This window comes from Triturus cristatus, chromosome 11 (assembly GCF_964204655.1).
Source record: "Triturus cristatus chromosome 11, aTriCri1.1, whole genome shotgun sequence".
NCBI classification, from domain to species: Eukaryota; Metazoa; Chordata; class Amphibia; order Caudata; family Salamandridae; genus Triturus; species Triturus cristatus.
The window spans coordinates 740,403,158-740,422,714 of NC_140594.1; the positions used below are offsets into that span (position 1 = coordinate 740,403,158).

Consider the following 19,557-nt stretch of genomic DNA (forward strand, 5'->3'; position numbering starts at 1 on the left):
TGTCTGGTATCTTCAGCGCTATTACTCGAGGCCTCAGCGCGGCGTCCCTTCTCTGGACGAGCCCCAGCGGGGACTGTTGGACCTGGAACGCCAGGACCGCTGACTCGGCGCACCACCGTCGGGCCGGCCTGACGCCGACTCCGTGGCGGGCTGGCCCGCCTCTTGCCGCTGTAATTCTCCACTACGGGAGTCCTGCGTCGCCTCTCCCCCATCCAGCCACTCCTGCACCGCTTCCGGCGTGGTGAAAAAGAGGGATCTCCCACCGGTGATGATCTTCAATTTGGCGGGGAAAAACATCATATATTTGATCCCACGCTCGCGGAGCGCCACCTTAACCCCTTGGAAGGAGCGCCTTTCCCGCTGGACCTGGAGCGTGAAGTCGGGAAAGAACCGGACTGTGGCCCCCTCATATCGCAGGTCACCGTGCTGTCTTGCCGCCTGAAGTATTGCGTCTCGGTCCCGGAAATTCAGGATTTTGGCAATGATCGTCCGTGGCATGGCTCCAGGCTTGGGTCGTGGGATAGGGGCCCTGTGCGCCCGCTCAATGGTGAAGAATTTCGAGAGACGCTTGGGTTTAAGGTGCCGTAGGATCAGATCCTCCAGGAATAGCTCCACACTGTCTCCTTCAAGGCCTTCCGCCACACCCACGACGCGGATATTACTTCTCCGAGCCCTCCCTTCTTGATCATCGAGCCGCAGGGCCATTAGGCGGTGCTGGTGTATTAGTTCGTTCACCCGTCCCTCAAGTCGCTTCTCCGAGTCCTGTAGGGCCTTAATATCGACTTCATTAGCCTTGGATCGGTCAGTAGTTTTCCCGAGGTCAGCTCGGAGCAGGGCCACTTCGATAGTGATCTTATCCATCTTGGTTTCCAAGGTCGTGCCCAGGGTTTGAATCGCAGCCATGATGGACTTCAGGGAAGGGTCCGCGGGGTCCGCATCTTCCTTCGGGGCCCTCTCCGCCGGAGGTGGCGCCTTGGCTACTGTGTATTGGTCTAGCTTGTTGGCCTGAGTGGCGGCTCCGCTCTTGGGTCGCATGGCGGTCCGGGCACCCTGCGGGCCGCAGGCGGCACCGCCCTCCGCAGCACCGAGGTGTCCCGCGGTCCGATCAGCGCTCACAGTCACAGCCCCTGGGCCCCCGCTTTCGCCCCGGGATTAACAGAGGAAGGAGACCTCCGCCGCCACAAGAGAGGCCCAGGATCCGCTACAGTACCCCGTCTCGCTCCGAGTCAGCCAGGCGGTGTGCAGTTCCAGTCGCGGCTGCGGCCTTACCGGGTGTGTGGGCCGGGCGCTCCCAGGCAGCAGACAACCTACTGCTCGGCTGTGGCCACAAATTGGCGTCCCCTCCTCTGCCCGGGGATCACTCCTCCGCAGCCCCAGTCACGGGCGTGCACCTCCTCCAGGACAGCTAGGGGTACCCTCCACAGCGCCCAGGCGTCCCCGGCTCCGGGTTGGGGTCGACGGACGGAGGCTGGAGCTCAAAGTATTCTGCCAGGGAGCGACAGGGGGAAGAGGGTCCCCGTCGCCACCAGCCGGGTCCGAGGAAGAGTAGAGCGTTCCGTCTCCCCTCCCAGCCAGGTGGTGCGCAATCCAAGGCGCGCTCCGAAGTCTCACCGGAGGGCAGGGCAGGGCGTCCCTCAGCTACAGGCCTACCTCCGCTCCCTCGCGGTCGATAAATGGCGCCCTCCTCACGGCCAGGGATGCAGTCCGTCGCGGCCCCAGTCGCGATCCCGCCCCTGCTCCGGTGCAGCCGATGTTCTCCGGCTCCGATCCGCGACGTCAGCCGCTTTTTTCCCAACCGCGTTGCTTTGTGCGCGTCAGCGCGCAGGCCCTCGCCGGGGCCTCACGTATCATCAGGAGCCGCAACAGAGTTCCGGAGCCAGGGCGTCCGGCCGCCGTCCACCACCGCAGCCACCCTCCTGGGTCGTGGGAGTGTCGCCTGGGGCCGCCGAGCCGCCCCTCCGGGCACTGGGTCAGGGGGAGCCGGGGGAGTTCCACGGGCGCTCCCCGCGGCGCGGATTAGGTCCGGATTTCAATGGGACATCAACGGTCCCGGCGGAGCTCCGGGATCAGGCGGCCATTCACCTCGGCGCCTAGCCACGCCCCCCCATTTCTTCAATTTCAATTGTAGTTATTGGTTTCTGATAATCTTCATGTATATTCACACAATATCTGGCCTCAGTGACGTCTCCCCGGAATTATGAATAACATTATATCATCTCTTTTCAAAATAAATGACTGATTACAGTTTTATCTCATTTGAAAGTCTGACCGACACGGTTACCAAAAACAAGCTTGCTGTCAAAAACAAGACCCTTCCGGAAATCCACCAGATTAAGTTCTGAATTCATCAAATCAATTGCAATTCTTTGGAGCAGACATCACAGATGGATGGTCGGTAATGTTACAATAATACATTGATGATTTTCCACTCAACTCTCCAGCTTTTTGAGGCATTTCTAAGCTTGTTTAAGAATGGTGTTTTTGTGCATTGCATAGATCCCCATTCAAAGGTCAGGTATGAAAACCAGTGAGGCTGTGCGCCTTTAAGAATCCATGATGTGTGAAACCCCCTACATTCAATCAAGTGTTGTCATGGTACCAGAAAGGCCAACAGTCTTAGGAATTTCACTCCTATTTTTTCCTTGAAGCCTCAGTTCACATAGGTAACTAATGCTTTACTCCCCATATGGGAAATCATCTCCAAGAACTGATCGTGAAGTGACTCTGGTCCAAGAGTGAAAAATACTTCACATCAGCGTTCTTTAGCTTGTAGTTCTGCGTTTCTCTCCATTTACTTTTCCCTTCGATCCCAGAGAAAACGGTGCTAATAATGATTGAATTCATCATGTCCTTCTAGGACCTCTGAACATTTGTAAACAGTAGACACCATCAACTTTTCTAAAGTTGCACAATCCCTTTGGATATGGGCACTATGAATAGGACTCCATCAGTTACGTCTAGAGCTGCTACATGTAAAGAGTGCCCTTACTGAAGCCCTGTTAAGGAAAGGGCTACCATGAGTGGTTAAAAAGGGCAGGGCTACCATGAGTGGAAATTCAATCCAGGTCAACTACAGAAGGCTTGTGGGAGATTTATACTTTTGCAATAGAGGAGCATTTGAAATGCTAACTTTTTGCCTTCATACTTTGCCACAAAGAAACAAATCAAGACAAGTATATTTTATCCCTTAGTCCTATCGATACTCTTCTTTTTACTGCCCATTTAGATGATTCAGGGTTATCTGAAGTCTTGAGCATCTCAAATGCCTTCTCATCCTCATTATCTCAATGTGTGCCTGGAAATTTTGGTGCCCCGCTCTGCTGCAGATGCCTTTTAGCAAAAGACACACAATTGATGGACGGAATACAGAACAAATCGAAAACCTTGCACAAAGTTACAAGTGAATCTCATCTGTTATCCAGGAACAGCAAAATAATCTTGCCGCTTAATCCAGGATCTCTGAATGTTGGTAGCTTGCTCCTGAATTATGATCATTTGCCATCCCTCTGACAGAGTGGGACTAATTGCATAAGGCAGAGTTCTTCTAAACAGGGAACATCTAACTAAAAAGTAGAGAAAAATCTGTGGCTGTTCTTTTATGAAGTTCATTTATCAAGTTTCATGTGTTTCTGCACCATATATTCTTTCCTGTGTTCGGACTATAACATTCATCTTTACAAACTAATTTAGGAGCAGTTTTTCAGTACAGACTAATGGTTAAGTATCCTCCTGTGAACATGCCTGCCTCATTGAGAGAGAAGAGCAATATTTTATCAAGATTAATATTCCAACCTACTAGGTGTATTGTCAAGGCTGACAGGCTATATTCATTGTGCAAGGTGATAGTACCTATGTTGCTTCAGCAAGACACTAGGTATAAATGCAATTTACAGCTAATGTTCCACACATTTGTTCGGAGAACCCACCCCAAGTTCATTTAAGCACCTTTAATGATTTCACATCATCAGGCGGTGAGTACTGGGGTTGCCTATGTATTCAGAAACCTTTCCGTTTCTATTAGTGTGTGCTGTGTACACTACAATTAAAGAGATCATTTATCTGTTGATTATAGTTATTTAGTGACAAGTCAAACTAATTATGAGGAACTGACCACTTTAATTATTTCCACCTTTCTCCTTAATTTGGCATGATCCTAGGTAAGCACTGCTTGCTAATCTATTTCAAAGCATAAGAAAGAGCCATTGCAGGTTACTTCGCTGCATGTGCAGTTTTTTGGCAATGGTTTTTTTTTTTATCAGAATCTAAGATAGTTGCTACGCCTGAAGGTCTCAGCTCATCCACATGGAGATCAAAGGGTTGGATGATTTATAAAAAAAAAATAATGTGGATAATTTCATGTGTTGCTGGAGAGAAGCGTGTCCTCTGTTCTCTTGCCATCTAGTGTTGGGCAAAGATGGTAGCAAGTTCTTTTTCTTTAAAAAAGATTTGGTCATGAGATTTCTTGTGACTCCTTAACCAGGATAAAGACAGTACCTAAGATTGTATTTTTTTCCACCATCTGGTTTACATGTTGCAGTTCCAGACTTTAATGAAACTGGTAGGGATGATTGCTTCGTGCAAAGCAATTTTGTTGCACGCAAGACTACACATGCTTCCTCTGTAGGAGTGTCTGAGAAAGCATTGGTCACAAGCAAAGCGTGAATGAAAAGATCCAGTGTTAGCGGAGCCCAGACCCCAGCCCACTCTCCTTTGGTGGAACTACAAAACTCTGTTGCTGAGCAGGCCTTTTCTGGACCCTCAACTGCAAGTGACCATGCCGGGGACTCATCACTCTTGGGAATACATTTCAACTTCCTGTTTGTGGTACCTGAATGCAAAAGCATTAGGGTTGTCACATTTACCTGGCACTTGTGTTAATCAAATTAACATTCAGAGCATCTTGCACTCATTTGAGGCTAACCAGTCCTGACAAAAATGCATAACATGGCTGCTGTGAATTAAATTCAGAAGCAAGGGAGGGGCTCAGTTGTAACGGGTGTTAGCATTGACCCAAATGATCTGGCAATATGCTATTTAGAATCACATTCTTCTAGCGGAGCACCTGCCAAGGTTCAACAGCGAATTTGCAACCCTGTTCAGCAGGGTCATCAACAAGTGCAGAAATAGAATTGCAAAGTTCTTCACAGGCACAATGAACGGCACAATGGGGATGTCACACAATGGACTTGTTTCTACCAGGATTACTGCTGGTGGGTGCTTAGCCCAAGTCCCCAACACATCACCCCCACCCTTGTTGCTGACTGTCCACCTGGAATCCGTTACTAGCCCTGTCCTGATACTAGTGAATACTTCTGCTCCCGCCTCAAGATCCACTCAGGTTGCTGCTATGCTGGTACTCATGCCACCTGTCCCGGCAAATGATCTGATGTCGAGCCGTCCCCCCTGCCGCCGCCACCGCTGCTGCCACAACTAGTCCGACACCCTGATTCTAATCCTGTGCCTCTGCCACGTGGTACCTACCAGGAGAAGCTACGTTGTCTTTTGGTTCTGAGCCTATAGGGGAACATCAGGCAACCCAGGACATTGAGGGTGATGTGATGCTGCTTACACCTTGATTTATAGAATGCTACTGGATTTGACACCTCGCCTTACACAGCTTGGCTCGCCGCTTGGGACACCAACGGAAGAAAGTGCCTCATTTGCAGTGGTGGTCTGAAGGGCAGGTGGTGTATAGAAAAAAATGTTACCGAAGGTTAACTTGTTCTTCTGTGTTTTTTTTTTTTTTTTTGGTATATTTTCAGTCTTTTCATTCAAATGGAAAGCATTTACATACTATTGTTAGTGGCTATCCTGAAATTTGGCGTGGACTCAGCCCACCTGGCCCAAGAGTTGTTGAAAAGTGTTTTTGGGGACTTGTTTGTCGACAATACATTTGAATTTCTTTCTTGCACTTCTAGGATTGTCGCTCTTTAACATATCCAACCACTTCAGCCATTTTATGTACAGAATTAAATATTTTATTTTACACACTTCACTATTGCTCTTCACTGCCATTAAGGACCCAATTTGCGTTTCTTTATTAAATCAACCCAGAAAAGTTTACTTCTCACCTACATTTTTTACTTTAAAAAAATATACAATTTCTCCAGTCAGTAAGAAGCAGAAATCTATACAATTCTTTTTCCTGCTTTAAAATTGTATATATTTTACTTCGCTTTGGACAGAGGAAAAATAATTTCGTAAAGTGGTATTCAGAAAATTTGCGAATTTAGCTCCAAACTGTACAGTTTCTATATTGATTTTTCTAAACAAGATATTCATGCATATGTCAGTGTCGTAGTCTGACAGCTTGTACAATATTTTAGATACTTGGTAGTGAATGCACTAAAGCATGAACCTGTTACAAAAATATTTAATTGTGCTATACATATTGTTTTGTTTCAGACTGAATGTGGCTGCCAGTTCACTTCTAAACTGGAAGGAATGTTCAGAGACATGAGTATCTCAAACACCACTATGGATGAATTTAGACAGCATCTACAAACCACTGGGGTACAAGACCTTTTCTTTTTGATTATGTTTATTGCTTTTGAGGTTGTAGAGAACAGTATATTTAGCAATTGTCTTCGCTTCAAAATTCTGCCTGTATATTTTAAGGTATGTATTGATTTTGGCTACAACATCACGTGTCGCCACATGATTGTATAATTGTTTGGAACAAAAAAATAATACCCAGTTACTGCAAAGGATGGAGCAAAAATGTGACTTCAAGAAAGCAGTGATCATAGTCTTGGTCCTGTGGTTTTATGGCAGTCAGAATGTTTCAGGAATAGCTCAGTGTTGAGTTTCTGTTTAAATAGTATAGATTCAGGATTCCTTTTAATGAAGAGACAGGGGAGTTCCACATTATAATAGACCCACATTGTAGTAATCCCTATGTGTTGCCACTACAAGTCGTCTTCCACGCATGACAATAAATTGAGCCACATTGGCTGCAATAGAAATCTGGCTAGCTGATGATGGTGAGTCTGTGCTAAAAGATTAAGGTTTCTGTATTCCCGAGGGCTTGCTGTTCTGTATGGTATCTTTAAAACTAAATAACTGACGATGGGTAGACATTGTTGAGCATTCAAGTGGCTGCAGGAATTAAAGTCTCCTCAATTTGGTGGTGCATTGTTAACCTTTGTTTTGAATGAGCAGTATGTTTTGTCCAGCATTGTGAAGTATTATAAGAAATGAGTTGCAACCAAGGTCTGCTTTGTAGTTTTGTATTAGATGACAATTTGTATACATTTGTTTTTTAATGTTTTGTGCATATGTGTTTAACTGGATGCCCCAATTTACTATTATAAAACGTATTATGTTCCAATGAACAGTTACAAAATTTAAAGCCTTATCGAACAAATCTAGATGTCTTTACGGACTGTAAGAGTAAGTAAAAGAAAGAAAAAAGTTGAGAGTTAGAGAGAAGGAGAAAGACCAAGAAAATGAAAGACAGAATAACAAACGTGTAACCACAGTAAGTGAAGCTGATTGAATTAAAGCAAGAAGCAGAGAGGGAGTGTGGAAGAGTAAAAGAGCCTTTTTCTATAGCAGCGGACAGGCCAAAATCAGGCAGCAGAGCACTATAAATGGAAAACAATTCCCCCTTTTCCATCTGCAGCCTGAGGTTTGTGACCTGTGGAGTTACCATCCAATAATTACACCGCACAGCCTTTGGGCAGCAACGGGAAGTTTAAAATAGTCAGTCACTGCTGAAGCAGACCAGCCACTCTTCCCATAATCTACTGCGACTCATTGGTCTTTAGTTCTGCTGCAACCTGCCTTGTCTCTGCCACATTGGCCTAGTCAACGAATCCCACAGCTGTCACTGTAAATGGAAGTTTATAAACCACAAATCAATCTAAAAGTAGTCGTCTAGCTCACTCCCAAAAGCACCTTCTCCTCCAAAGCCATGTGACCTGTGTACCTCCTCAGTCTCTTCATCAGCCCATTCTGCACTTGTTGTCAGTCTTCTGTCACTCCTTCGGGATGTCCCATTTGCCAGGCGTCATCAGCAAGGTCCATTGTTGGACATGGGCATTGCTAATTTAGGCCTTTTTATAGGACTGGACAAAGACATATGGTCAGAAGCACTACTTCGCGAGTAATCCTTTGCCTCACCTGTCTTGCACTGCATCCCATACAACACTCATCAAGAGCCTGTAATCACAAATGCCACAGACTCACAGCAAACATCAAGAACTTTTCGTACATTTCTCTGAGTAACACAGGCATACACCAACAGAAAAAATCCTCCAATTCATTTGAATAGTAGATTCTGTCTAGTCCTTCATGCACCATACATTGCAGATGTAGTCACACAGCCTGGACACACGTCATCTCACGTACATGGCTCACACTACTATTCACATACATGGTAGAAGTCTTCACTACCCCAGGTTACAACATCCCATCTCGTCACCTGTCTCTTCCTGCCATATGAGTCCTACCTAGAATAACATGAGTGGCTGAACCTCCAAGTCTGCATCATTTTCTTACCTGGCAGTTAAAATAGCCACCTCTGGTGGACAACAAAAAGCCAGGATGGTGCTAGACTGGAAACTAAAAACTGCCAAAAAATGAAAAAATAAAAGCCAACCCTTCATTTATGCACCAGGATCTGGTACAACATTCCCAGTAGCACCAGAACTGCCCCACCCCTCCTACATTTGAAGGAACTTAATACCAACTCATTCAGAATGCAATGTCTACCCAGAGGATCTTCTCTATTTCAACTTTTCCATTTCCTAATAAACAATCCTGAATGGTGTTAAGTGTGTGGTGGTTTATCAGCTAGGTTTTCACTTTACGAATAGCCATACATACAAGTACTGTAGTTTACACTAAAACCCCTCAAACCGTGGTTGTCAATTAGGCTTTTAGATAACCAGCATTGGCAAAGCCAATAGCTCAATATGTTTTAGTTATGTTGTACACAAGCGTGGCTGCTGTTTAGCATGGCTAAAAGTTATTGGGGTAAAGGAGAGTGGTATGGAGTGTCATAAAATGGAGTAGAGTGTTGTGGAGTGAACTTTGTGTGGCATGGAGTGGTAGATTGTTGTGGAGGGAGTAGTGTCTTAATGGAGTGTCATAGAGGGTGTTGCTTTGAGTGTAGTAGTGCTGTAGAGTAGAGCAGCGTAGAGTGGAGCAGTGTAGGAGAGTAGTGGCATAGAGTAGATAGTGTTAAGAGCATAGTGGAGTGGTGTAGAGTGGAGTAGTGGAGCGGAATTGAGTGGAGTAGTGTGTTGTAAAATAGAGTGAAGTAAAGTGGCATAGAGGGAGTTGCATAGAGTGGAGTATTGTTGTGAAGTGGCATAGTTTCGTGAAGTGGCATAGATTAGTGTGTGTTGGCCTAGAGCAGATTGGAGTGGTGCAGGATAAAGTGCAGTAGAGTAGGGTGGTGTAGAGTGCAGTGGTGCAGAATAGATTAGAATGGCAGGGAGTGGCATAGCGAATAGTGGTGTAGAGTGCATTGGCAAAGAGTGCAGTAGAGGCGTGGATTTGACTGGTGCAGAGTAGTGTACAGTGACAGCGTGCAGTCTTGGAGAGTACAGTGGTTCAGATTAGAAAAAAGTGACAAAGTGCAGTGATGTAGAGTATAGTGGCACAGTGCAGTGGTGCAGAGTAGTTGGTGTGAGTGCAGTGGCATAGAGTGCATTGGTTTTGAACACAGTGGCGTAGAGCGCAGTGACCTAGAGCACAGTGGCATAGAATAAAGTGGTGCAGCGTAAGGTGCAGGGGCGTAGAGTACAGTGGCATAGAATGTTGCAGAGGAGAGCGTAGTAGCATGGAGCACGTTGGTTTTGAGTAAAGTGGTGTTGAATACATTGGCGTAGAGTGCAGTGGTTTAGAGTAGAGCGGCGTAGAGTAGATTGTTTCAGAGTAGTCGATTGTTTCGGAGTGGAGTGAAGTGGTGTAATGTTGGAGTAGAGAATAGTGGCATACAGTGCAGTGGTGTAGAGTGCAGTGGCTTAGTGTATTGGTTTTGAGTAAAGTGGTGTAGAGCGCATTGGCATGAAGTGCATTGGCATAGAGTGCACCGACGTAGAATAGTGGGGTGAACTGGCACAGGGTATATTGCAGTGGCAGAGTGGAATAGAGTGCAGTGACATAGAGTAGATTGTTTCAGAATAGAGTGCAGTGGTGGAGATGAGGGTAGTGGTGGTGCAGAGTGCAGTAGAGTGTGGCAGAGTAGAGTTCAGTGGTGCAGAGCTGCATAGACTGAAGTGGCGTAGAATGGTGCAGAGTACAGTGCAGTGGCAGAGACTGCAGTATTGCAGATTAGACAATCTGAGTGCAGTAGTGTATAGTGTGGTGTAAAGTGCAGTGGCGTAGTGTAGTGGTGTAGAGTGCATTGGTTCAGAGTGCAGAACAGTGGCGTAGAGAATAATGCAGTGGCATAAAGTGTAGTGGTGCAGATAAGAGTGGTGGAGAGTGCAATGTAGTAGAGTGGCAAAGAGTGAAGTGGTGCAGGGTAGAGTACAGTAGCGGAGAGTGTAGTGAGCAAGTAGTAAATCTTTATTAGATTATTTGTCAAAATCCTAAAAAATAAAAACATAAGAACTACATAAATACATTAGAACATTAAAATATACAGGCACATTCTATAAACGGTAGGTACAATTTAGAGGGAAACAGGCCAACCTATCTATCAAATTATTTTAAATTAGGCTCTCAAAATTGTATTTCAATATAGAGCTCCATTTAAATAGGAATTAACCGCCAGCATCACCGCATGATCAGGTAATAGCTGTAAATGTAACAAGACAGGCCGAAATTAGTCAAAGCCCCTGCATTATTTTAAAAGTGGTATTAAATACTTTTTACGCAAAAATTCATATTATCTACAGAATAAAACCAGATGTATCGGGGATTGAGGGGAGCAACCGTCACACGTACAAACTAAAAGTGCACGGAGATCAAACTGACACGGGGGGGGGGCAGGGGGACTGATCATTGTACGAATAGAACTCCGCCAAAATGTTGTAAGCAATGATCTGTCCCAAGGATGTCTTAACAGCTGTAAGGTACGGTTCAATGCCTGATACAGTTTTCAGGAGCAGAAAGGATCTGTTAGTGTAGATCTCCAGCGCCCTGGCTTCCCCCTCATCCTTCAGTTGGTTTAAAAAAAACGTTCCCTAAGGAGGCTTCAATCTCCTTTTTTAAGAAACTGTGGCCTATAGAAAAGGTCCATACAGTCTAGGGAGCGAGCGACAGTTTTGATAGAATTTAACCACGGTATCTTGTGGCCATACATACACCCGAGACAATCCTCAATCCCACTCTTGATAAAATTCAGTTTCTAGTCACACCATACTGAAATCCAAAGTAAGAATGGGGCCAATTTAACTTGATCCTCCTCATAATCCAATCCCAGTTCTTCATGAATAAAAAAGGATGCACTATTTATAACCATGCTCAATAGTTTTCTACAAAATAGATCCTCTTTCTGCTGTATCACCTTGCAGTTACGGTACCCCCAAATTGCTGCACCGTATGTCAATACTGGGAGACATTTCATTCTATAGATTTGCAGTAAGGGCAAAATGGGTTTGTTGCCTATTGAAGAGGAAAATGTAAACAGAGCGCTACAAGCTTGACTAAATTTAGATGAAAATAACCCTTTGATCTTTTTTTCTCTTTCAAAAAGACCCAATGTATATGTCTGTTTTTCCCGTGACTACAGGCTTTACACTTCGTACATTTTATAAAGTCTTCTTTACGCTTTAGCCAAGTGGATACATGGGTACCTTGTTGTTTCTTTGGAATAATGTTACTAACTAGCATTTGTTTAAAAGAGCGTGCTCTTCTAAATGTTATTGCTGATTTTTTCGGAACTAACTTCCCTAATAGTGGATCGCTGCGTATTAGGTGCCAGTGTTTGTTTAATATGTTCCTGATTTTTCCCATGTTGGTGATTAAAGGAGGTAATCATTCTAGCTTGATATTCTTGTGTGTTTTCTCATTTAATCTTACTTTGGCTTTTATTGAACAGGATATCTTCTCTAGTTCTCTTTTTACTTTTTTGGTGGCTGCTTGCACGATCTCCTATGTATAACCTCTTGCTCGGAACCGAGATCTTAGATCTTTTAGTTCATTGTCTAGTATACCCTGTTCACTACAGTTACGGATTGTCCTTAGACCTGCCCCGTACGGTATACTTCTAATCAAGTTTTGGGGGGTGGAAACCCGTTGCATGCAACAGCGTGTTTCCCGCTGTAGGTTTCCTGTAGAGTTTTGAGTGTAACTTGGATTCTTTAACATAGATTGTTAGGTCAAGGAAGTTGACGGAGCTGTCGCTAATCGTGCTTGTGAATTTTGGATTTAAGTTGTTTACTTGAAATTTTTTAATAAATTATTTTACTGACTCTTCACTCCCTTTCCATACGACAAAAAGGTCGTCAATGAATCGACTCCAATGTAACGCGTTTTCTTCCCATTCTGTCTGATTTAAAACCCGGACCACCTGCTCCTCCCACCAGCCCATATGCAAATTCGCATAGCTGGGGGCGAAGCAGGTGCCCATCGCTGTCCCACAAATCTGGTGTAATAGCTCATCATTGAAAAGAAAATAGTTTCTCTTCAGGCAGACAGAAATCATAGAAAGCAGCATCTGTGTGTGCGACCACAACCTAATGGGTCGGTCACTCAGATAGTGCTTAATGGCCTTGAGAGCATCCTCATGCCTGATGTTGGTATATAAGGTGGTAACATCTATAGTTACCAGCAGCAGGTCTTTTTCCCAAGGCAAGTCATAGATCTTCTTTAAGAAATCTCCCAAATCTTGAACATAAGAAGGGAGTAGTTTGACAAGAGGACATAAAAAAAGAATCAATATTTTTGGAGCCTGAAGAATAACTATTTTCTTTTCAATGATGGTGGGACAGCGATGGGCACCTGCTTCGCCCCCAGCTACATCAGACAGAAAACGTGTTGCACTGGAGTCGATTCACTGATGACCTTTTTGTCGTATGGAAAGGGACTGAGGAGTCCGTAAAATACTTTATTAAAAAATTGCAAGTGAACAACTTAAATCTAAAATTCACAAGCCCGATTACCGACCGCTCCGTCAACTTCCTTGACCTAACTATGTTAAAGACTCCCAAGTTCCACTCAAAACTCTACAGGAAACCTACAGCGGGAAACTTGATTAGAAGTATACCCTACAGGGAATGTCTAAGGACAATCCGTAACTGTAGTGAACAGGGTGTACTAGACAATGCACTAAAAGATCTAAGATCTTGGTTCCGAGCAAGAGGTTATACAGAGGAGAATGTGCAAGCAGCCACCAAAAAAGAGAACTAGAGAAGATATCCTGGTCAATAAAAGCCAAAGTAAGTTTAAACGAGAAAACACAAGAAAATCAAGCTAGAAAGATTACCTCCTTTAATCGCCAACATGGGAAAATCAGGAACATATTAAACAAACACTGGCACCTAATACGTAACGATCCACTATTAGGGAAGTTAGTTCAGAAAAATCCAGCAATAACATTTAGAAGAGCATGCTGTTTTAAACAAATGCTAGTTAATAACATGATTCCAAAGAAACAATGTGGGATCCATGTATCCACTTGGTTAAAGCGTAAAGGCGGCTTTATAAAATGTACGAAGTGTAAAGCCTGTAGTCACGGGAAAAACACACAGACATATTCATTGGGTCTCTCTAAAAGAGAAAAAAGATTAAAGGGTTCTTTTTGTGCAAAACGGAATATGCAGTCTACATCCTTCGATGCCCTTGTGGCTTGAGGTACGTGGGCAGTACGATTCATCCTGCCCATAAGACGGTGCTGCAACATCTTGGGGCCATCCGGAATGGAGATAGGACCTATCCAGTAGCACGTCACTTTGATTCCCATCATGAGAAAAATACACAAGGTTTAACATACTTTGTAATCGATTGTATCCCACCAAGTACCCGTGGGGGAAATCTGGAAAAGAAATTCAGAAGGCTTGAGTCTTGTTATATCTTGGAACTAAACACACGAATCCCGATGGGATTAAATATGGAAGAAGAATTGATTACACACTTCTAAATTCCTTCCTGGTGTGGTGGTGATAAGAGTTTTTTTATAGAGCAAATGATGTGCAAGCCTCTAAGCAATCATTTTAAACCGTTTTTGTTTTATTAATTTTGTCACAGGGTTTTTAACACTTTTTATTTTAAAAACAGGGACTACATACAAATGATTAATTGCCCACTGGGGCGTTAATGTAGTAAAACGTAAAATTTCGTAATTGGGGTGAAAGAGTTTGAATAGAACCTGTGAAATACCCACTTGGGTCATATTTAATGGCAGCATGAACATCCACGTAGCGTATATTGCAAATAGCAGAAAACTACATGGATAACGAGCGACCCTTCACGATGTAAACTTACCTCGTAAATAACTAAACTCATTAATAGAGGATCGTGGGGCGGGCAGTGTGCACCGGAAGGATTGTTAACTTGATAATCAACTTAGTAAATGGTTATTTTAATAATAAATTTATTTTGCATTTTGTTAAGTTGCTAACAGGTTTAATTTAATTTTGTTGACAATTTAAATGCATATTGAAAAATAATTCTGAAACTGAAATGTGTTTTTTTAAAAGAGTAGTATGCAAAAACTACCAGTCTGTTGTTCAATGCACTATTTGGGTAGTCATGTCATGTGACTCGCTATGCAACACTTAGTTTAAAATGGCCGATTTGAAACGGTAAAGTTGTTGGTGAACAAGCCTGCTGGACAGGCGAAACGCGTCCTACCAGCTGACTGTATAAACTAATTCTGGCCAGTACACGGCGTCATCAGTCCTTGTTTTACAAGGAAAGTTGCAGTTAACGGACCTTGCCTGGGTGGTCCATTCACGACAACGCACCCGCTGTTTTGGTGCTGCGGCGGCTGTACCTAAGCTTGGAGGAAAAAGATGTATGTATGTGTATGTATGTATATGTATTGATATATGTATGTATATATGCGCGTGTATGTATGTGTATGTATGAATATGTATGTATATATATGTGTATATGTATGTGCATGTATGTGTGTATGTATATGTGTGTGTGTGCATGTGTATATGTCTGTGTGTATGTCTGTGTGTGTCTGTGTGTGTATATGTCTGTGCATGTATATATATATATATGTGTCTGTGCATGGGTATGTATGTATATATATGTCTGCATGTGTGTGTGTATATATATATGTCTGTGTATGTGGATATATGGGTGTGTATGTGGGTATATGTGTGTATGTGTGTATATGTATGTGCATGTGCATGTCTGTGTGTCTGTGTGTATGTATGTGGACATGTATGTGTGTGTATGTGTGTGTGTATCTGTATGTATGTGTATGTATCTGTGTGTGTATGTGGATATGTGTATGTGTATATATGTATGTGTATGTGTATGTGTGTGTGTGTATGCATATATATATGTTTGTGTGTGTATAAATGTGTGTGTATATATATGTGTGTTTGTGTATATATGTGTGTGTGTATGTCTGGGTGTGTGTGTATGTGTGTGTGTATGTCTGTGTGTGTATGTGTATATATATCGGTGTGTATTTGTATATATATCGGTGTGTGTATGTGGATATATGTGTATGTATGTGTGTATGTGTGTGTATGTATGTGTGTGTATGTATGTGTGTGTATATATATGTGTATACATGTGTGTATGTGTATATATATGTCTGTGTGTATGTGGAGATGTGTGTGTGTGTATGTGGAATATTGTGTGTGTATATGTATGTGTGTATATATATGTATGTGTGTGTGTATGTGTGTGTATACGTGTGTGTATAAATGTATGTGTGTATATGTCTGTGTGTATATCTGTGTGTATATCTGTGTGTGTATATATATATATCTGTGTGTGTATATATATATATCTGTGTGTATATATATATATATGTCTGTGTGTGTATATATATCTGTGTGTATATATATATATATGTCTGTGTGTGTATATATGTCTGTGTGTATATATATATATACATGTCTGTGTGTGTATATATATATGTCTGTGTGTGTATATATATATATGTCTGTGTGTGTATATATATATATGTCTGTGTGTGTATATATATATATATATGTCTGTGTGTATATATATATATGTCTGTGTGTGTATATATATATGTCTGTGTGTGTATATATATATATGTCTGTGTGTGTGTATATATATCTACATATATGTCTGTGTGTGTATATATGTCTTGTGTGTATATATGTCTGTGTGTGTGTATATATATGTCTGTGTGTGTATATATATGTGTGTGTGTGTATATATATGTGTGTGTGTATATATATGTCTGTGTGTGTGTGTGTGTATGTGTGTGTGTGTGTATGTGTGTGTGTGTGGGTTTGTGTTACTATCCTTGTGGGGACTTGGGTGTGATAACACACTCACGCTGTGGGGACTTGATTGCACTGTGGGGACCTGAACCCAGGTCCCCACAAGGAAGTGCCTTCTAAATGTTAAAAAATGACTTCAGGAACATCTGTGTCAATTTTCACAACTTTTTAAAAAATTGCTTTGTGGGGACCTGTGTTTCATCAAGTGTGTTTATATTTTTGCTCAGCTCTGCCCCTGTAGACAGGAGGCGGTAGTGCAGTCTTAAACACACTTTGCATTTAAACACACTTTGCTCACTGGAAACACATACCAGCAGCAGAAAGGACAGACTTTTAAAGGAAAAGCTGCATACCTGTGTACTTATAAAAATATTTTTCATATAAATTAACCATTTCTCTATTTATTCTAATAAATATTTTATTTTAGATGAAGCTATTGAATTTAGATTTTTTGTGTCTGAAAATTGTAAGTGGTTTTATAAACTTTTCTAAAAGCAATTTGCATCAGATTTGAGTACCAGAATACTTCACTATTGCCATTTGATCCTTATCTGCATTTAAAGAATGATGGTGCGCTACACTGTAATAGAAAATAAACTGATTTGAAAGAATAAATAAATATAACTTTATTGCGTGATTTAAAAGTAAACCATTGCAAATACAAACATTTAAAATTCGAGGTTAATTTAAGACGATAATTCCATAAAAAGTTGATATGTATGGATAATAAGATAAAACTTCAGTTTAAAAAGTCATATTCAAAGGAGCCAGAAGCAGCAAGTGAGGATTTAGCAGCATTATTCCAATGGGGGGGTCGCAGACTCTGGACAGCTCAGTATGTTTTTTGCAGCGCACTCCATAGATCTTACTAGGGCACAATTTAATTTAGTGTTCCTAGGATCGAAACACGCCAAAACTGCTGCTCTACAGCTTCTAATCATCTTTCTATTCCAGTGATGCTTGAGTAAATCCCGTCGCTCTGTCAATAGTAGAGGACACAGGCATATGATGTGTATAATGTCTTCTTTGGGAGACCCACAAAGTCGGCACTGTACTTCTCCATGTTCTCTTTTCCATTTTGGCCGATGTGTCAACAGATTGATGACTCCCAGTCTCAGTTTTAAAAAACTTAGTTTCGTCCGAGCACTAAACAATGTGGTAAGGTACGGATGTGGGATTAGTAAGGCATAGGATTGAAGAGTCATCCACCCATGACTTCTTTTTGCGAGGCTGGCTTTGTCTTCCACTCTTGATAATTGTTTAGTGCTGATTTTCGCTAGCCTTTTGAATTCCTTCTGACTTGAAAGATATTTGGAAATAACCTAAAGGCAATCAATTCCTAATGTTACTTTGCAAAGCTTGTACCAAGAATTCTGAGTCTTTATGTTGTTTGCCTTTGTTTACATATTAATATGCACAATGGAATATGTAAATGTTTTCTCTCCATCAGTGCTAGTGCATGTTTGACTGCCACGTTCCAACACACATACCCTTGCGCTATAGAGCAAAACGGTGTGTGCCTTTTCTAAAGCACAACTTTTGTACCGAAAGGCAACCCTTTCAGTACAAAAACTATGCATTGAGACTTTTCCCATTTTGCATGTGTGCTATACAATGCAGCATTCATGCAAAGTTGAGAAAATAAGGAGAAATTAAGGCATTTCTTCTCATTATACCAGCCTCGTGGAAGCATTAGGTTTTGGCAAAAATCCATGTCTACCAATGTAAGTAGATAGGGATTTGCATCAAAACCCATGGAACATTCATTGACGCAAATTACATTTGAAACAGGGAGGAGAGGCCATGTTATGTATGATTAACCTATTACTCCTTTGTCCATGTGGGAAAATTGATAGCAAGGATAGATGATTTTGGAAGTCATACATAACATAAAATTAGAGATGGGTAAAAGTGAACAACAGGGATGTTTTCACCTTGTAGTTTTGAGCTTCACTCTTGTTGTCTACTGGATATCACTCTGGCACCCATGGTGAATTTATCCCTGTTATCCATCTATAAACGTATAATTCCCATTCTTCTACTTTGTAGCCACCTTACCTGGTGTTTTAGAGAGAGCCTTGTACAGCTGAACTATTTTTAGTCCATTCCTTAAAACACAAATTGAGTTTCTTGGTGGATTTGTATGTTGCTGTAAGGGGAGCTGATAATTTAGAAATATCTCAACTTCTATGGTTAAGATTGCTATTTTTATTTGTCACCTTATCTTAAAGAAGAGCTGCTGAAAAATAAATGAGAGCTGAAGGTGTCACACTTTCTTTTCCTTCTTGCCTGTGCTGATGATCTTTAGGTGGTGTGGATATCACAATAATCCTATTTTGATGTGTTCAGACTGTTGCAGTAACTATGACGGAGTACATTTCTATACCTCCCAAGGTTCATTTTTTGCACTACCTTTACCACGTCACAGCTCAACCAACACACATGACCATTCTTTAACAAACTATTGGCTTTATCATTCAATATTTTTGCCTGTTTAAAGATGATAATGCAAAGCAATTCTGTTTCTAGACCTGCAACTTTTCTGAGTCCATTAACTTATGCCACACACCCATCCTGACTACTTCAGCAAGAATGACCATGTTTGGGGCATGGCCAGAGATGCATGAAGATGACAGTATGATTGTGATTGCCAAGCTCCGGTGCCTGAGGCCCATGATGGACAGCATCCTGTGGACCTGAAGGCCCACACAACCATGAGTGTAATGGCAAACTCTAGGGGGGCAAAGAACTTGGCGGAGTAGCTGTGGCTTCTGCATATGGGGAGCAAACAGCCCTGTGATCAGCACCGGGAAAGCGACATGGCAGGCAAGATGGCAATGGGCGCTTAGGAAATACTGCAATTCACCAGTTCGGGGCCCGTAGATGGGCTTTCAGCGACCTGAGGTGACCGGCAGAGGACTACACCCTGAACCCTATCCCCGATGGAGGGGGACTGCACAGCACCAGCAGGGCTCCCTGTGGAGACGACAGTATAGTGTGAAGGTCACACGGCGGGTCAGCCGGCTAAAGAACTGGACCCACCTACAGCATCTCCGAGGGTGAGCAATAGGAGATCCCCTTCGCACACACCACCCCAGGAGAGAACACATGGGATCAGTTGCCCACTGGCATCAATGGAGGCTGCAGCACCTGGTGAGGAGCACTTCATGGGCAGGAAAAGTAAACTGAAGTGGAGAGGTGAGGTGAAACCTGGTAG

At 42.7% G+C, this 19,557-nt stretch overlaps 1 protein-coding gene across 1 annotated transcript in view; it reads left to right on the plus strand.

Annotated features, from left to right (window-relative positions):
* Positions 1-19,557, plus strand: part of CUL3 (cullin 3) — a 611,025-nt gene that overhangs the window by 291,019 nt on the left and 300,449 nt on the right. Inside the window, exon 10 of the mRNA XM_085634401.1 lies at positions 6,406-6,513. Within this exon, the coding sequence (XP_085490527.1) occupies positions 6,406-6,513 (108 nt within the window). The remainder of the gene's footprint in view (positions 1-6,405; positions 6,514-19,557) is intronic.